At 48.8% G+C, this 3,688-nt stretch overlaps 1 protein-coding gene across 1 annotated transcript; it reads left to right on the forward strand.

Annotated features, from left to right (window-relative positions):
* Nucleotides 1-323: 323 nt before the first annotated feature.
* On the forward strand, nt 324-1,409 carry LOC119289550 (transcription factor NAI1-like). The gene is made up of 2 exons (XM_037568850.1): nt 324-896; nt 999-1,409. Exons 1-2 carry the CDS (start codon nt 339-341, stop codon nt 1,407-1,409), a joined length of 969 nt encoding a protein of 322 aa, XP_037424747.1. The 5' UTR covers nt 324-338.
* Nucleotides 1,410-3,688: the final 2,279 nt, after the last annotated feature.

The raw sequence follows: 3,688 nt of genomic DNA on the forward strand, positions 1-3,688 counted from the left end.
CTCACCCCATGAATGCACCTTTCCAGCCGCGTAGAATATCATTTTCACTGGATCCAGGCAAGATAGCCAGGATCCAACAAACGGTTGTTAATAGTAGGGCAGAGGGGCCTAGCGTGAGCAAACATTACAGTGACAGGACCTTAACGCTCCGTTATAAACTCCAAGATTAGAGGCCAGGTTCTAACATAATCGATCTTTAGGGATTCACTCACCGATCGAGGTAAACAATTACTAGCATATGCATGATTAGTTCTGCGGTGTCACGTGTGCTTAACTACTCTTACCATTCTGTCTCGATGTTGCACGAGCTAGGTCAGTGGCAAGGTACGGATCTGTCTATGCTCATGGACGACATGGACGACTCGCGCCTGTTCATGCAGTGGGCGGTGAGCACACTGGAGCAGCAGGATCCAGGAGGAGCCGACGGCGGCAGCGAGAAGAGCGCCTACTTCCCGAGTCCCCAGGCGCTCCGCGATTCCGCGGAGCTGGCGGAAGCACAAAACAGTCTGAGCTCCGGCGACGACACGGGCGGCGGTGGAGGAATCATCAGCCCTGCTCCCGATGCGGCTGTGCACGAAGGCAGTTGGTCCATGTCGTCCCCAACCTCGGGCGGGCTGTTCGCTCCCAGCAGCATGAGCAGCACCGGCACCAGCAACGCCCTGTCCATGAGCTGGAACTTCGGCGCTGTCTTGCCGCCGCAGCCGGTCAGCAGCGGTGGCGGGGGCACGCTGGCCGCCGGGGTGCCGCTTGGTTCCTGCGTGTCACAGCCGACAAGGAGGGCATCCACAAAGAGCACGTCGTACGCGCAAGACCACATCATGGCGGAGCGGAAGCGCCGGGAGAAGATCAACCAGCGCTTCATCGAGCTCTCCGCCGTCATTCCCGGCCTCAAGAAGGTCTTTGAATATGCCAAATCTCCCAACCATTTCTACATTTCATAATATTCCTTCAGGAAATGCTTAGTTAATTTGGTACTAAAATTACTTTCGATCCATCAGATGGACAAGGGGACGATTCTTACCGACGCAACGAGATACGTGAAGGAGCTCCAAGAGAAGGTCAGGTCACTGGAGGCTGCCGGCGGCAACCATAGGAGCGTCGAGACCGTGGTGCTCGTCAGGAAGCCGTGCCGCCCTGTCGCGCCAGACGTCGGCGAGAGCTCCGCACGGTTCCTCTTGGCGGCCGGGACGCCAGCAATTGGAAACCAGCTGCCGGAGGTCGAGGCAAAGCTCTCGGAGGACAACGTCATGGTGAGGATCCACTGTGAAATGAATGGAAAGGGTCTGGTCGCCAGGGTTCTTGCGGAGGTCGAGGAGCTCCACCTCCGCATCGTCCACAACGATGTGATGCCATTCACGGCGTCCACCGTGATCATAACCACCATGGCAAAGGCAAGTTATCATCAGTAATACTAGCTGGCGTACGTTATCCACGTATGCACACGTGCTCAATTGGAATCGTTAGCTTGATGTGTACCCTGTAGAAAATTCAAACCTAGTAGCTACTCTAGGCTAGTACCATGAAATAATTGAAGGGGTGTGCCATTGTTAGAACGTGTCTACAGCTCAAACTAATAAAAATGTTGTGGACGTATGCATCTCACGCCTAAAAACCATAGTTAATTTCTTCTCTCTCATATACACAAGGACGTGCGCTAGGTAAGGGTGTCGCCTACAATGGCTGACTCAGTCTCATCACGTAGGATAGTTGTTGTTAAGACGACGGGGGCAGACGCTTGAGGGGAGTGGGGGTAGGACCCCCACTCAAAATATGAGATTCCAATAGAATTTCTCTGTACTTTTAGAATACAAATGCTAAAACTCTATGTATTTATACAAAATGCCCCATGCACTCATACAGTTTGCCCTCAGTCAGAAACGTAGTTTGTAGGCCCACCCCTAGTTAAAAGTATATACTGTACTCTCAAGAGTCGGGCTAATTAAGAGTCACACACTCACACTCTCTTTTGATTGAAGGATAAACATAGGAATTTTGCAAGATTCTGGTCAATAGGAATTTTCCTATTGAAACCCTTTCGTTCATAGGATTGAGGTTGCCAAATTCGTATGGAATCCATTCCTATGCCCTTCATTCCATAGGAATCTCAACATGAGTTCAAACCTCATTTTATTTTTCCTTCGAGAAGTCCAATGCACTTGCACTCTTTGTCTCTCTACCCTCTCTCTCAATCCTCCAAAATACATGTGTTTTCTCCTATGCACCATCCAAAGGCATCTCTAATGAGATTCATGTGTTTTGTAATCCTGTAGGAATTCTTAATGCAAAGAGAGTCTTGGCTCGGTGGTTGGGCATGCAGTTGTGCAGTTTAACGACCCGAGCTCAATTTCTATAATTGACAGTTGATGCACATGGGTTTTTCTCCCATTTTATTGAGGATCAAGCTTGGTGTGTGCTGAAACCACTCGTCAAGAAATATCTTGATACTCATGAAAAAAAATCTGAGGTACTCATACTAAAATGGTTGTATGCATCCCTAGTTGGTGCAGAGGCCGGGAAGTGAAAATCTCTCCCATTTTAAGGCAAACTTTCCATTTCCCCTCGACCCCCGTGTCGCCAACCCTAGGCGACATGGGGGGAGATCGCGCCGCCGGCCCTAGGACTCCTCTCCTCGGCCCCTCCCTCCCGCCGCCGCCGGAGATCACGCCAGACGAAGCCTGTGCGGTCAGCTATGATGGCGGCGGCGGGGCATTTTTTCCTCGCCCGGGGGCGGAGAACCCCTCTGGTGGAGGCGGCGACACACATCATGACAGTGATTCGGTGGCAAGGTGCGGCGGGATCCCGGCGGCGACAGCGGAGGCACGGCCACCCCTCGCTGGAGGCGCTATTATGGTGGCGGCCGGATTCGCTGATCCGCCTTGTGCCCCAGACCTGGTATGTGGCTAGGTTGGGACCTTCGGCTTTAGATGTTAGGCTTAGGTGAGAGGTCGGGGTATTCGGCTCACACTCTCTGCACCCCTTCATGAATGGATAGGAGTAGCGACAGATGTTGCCAAGATGGCGGCTTCAGACATATTGATGTATTACTTTGTATTGTCTTTGTGAATCATTAATAAAGTGGCTGCATGCATCTTCCAGATGCAAAGGCCCGGGGTCATCCTCCTTTTCTAAAAAAAATGTCATCCCAGTCCTATGTTTTAAATTTCCTACGATATATACAGTCAATCCAACTAAGACCTTATCATATAAATATGTTTATTGTCGACTCTAGATTTTTTTGCGAAATATTGTCGACTCTAGATGATGTGAAGGGAAAGAAGAGTCGACAATGGATTCTACTTCCTCTGTAAACTAATATAGATATTTTAGATCACGAATGCGCAAACTAATATAAGATCAAGTAAGAGTTAAACCTTACTTTCATTTACTAGGTACCATATATTCTTTGTTAATGCCAATCATATTGCTAATGTAGTCAAAACTAGTTTTTGTGTGTGGGAGTAGTCAAGACTAGTTAGATTATGTTGTACACTACCCATTGATTTCTGGAAGCCAGCGTTGCGTTTCAGCAGTTCAATTTGCGATATTTACAATTCATTAGTTTTTTTCCAGTGTCTAGGAACATGGTAGTATTACACTATGTTGACGATTTAGTATTTCATTATATTGTAAGAAATAAATGATCAAATAGTTACTTGTAGAGAGTGCAAGAGTCCTGTGAGAATATGTA

This window comes from Triticum dicoccoides, chromosome 4A (assembly GCF_002162155.2).
Source record: "Triticum dicoccoides isolate Atlit2015 ecotype Zavitan chromosome 4A, WEW_v2.0, whole genome shotgun sequence".
NCBI classification, from domain to species: Eukaryota; Viridiplantae; Streptophyta; class Magnoliopsida; order Poales; family Poaceae; genus Triticum; species Triticum dicoccoides.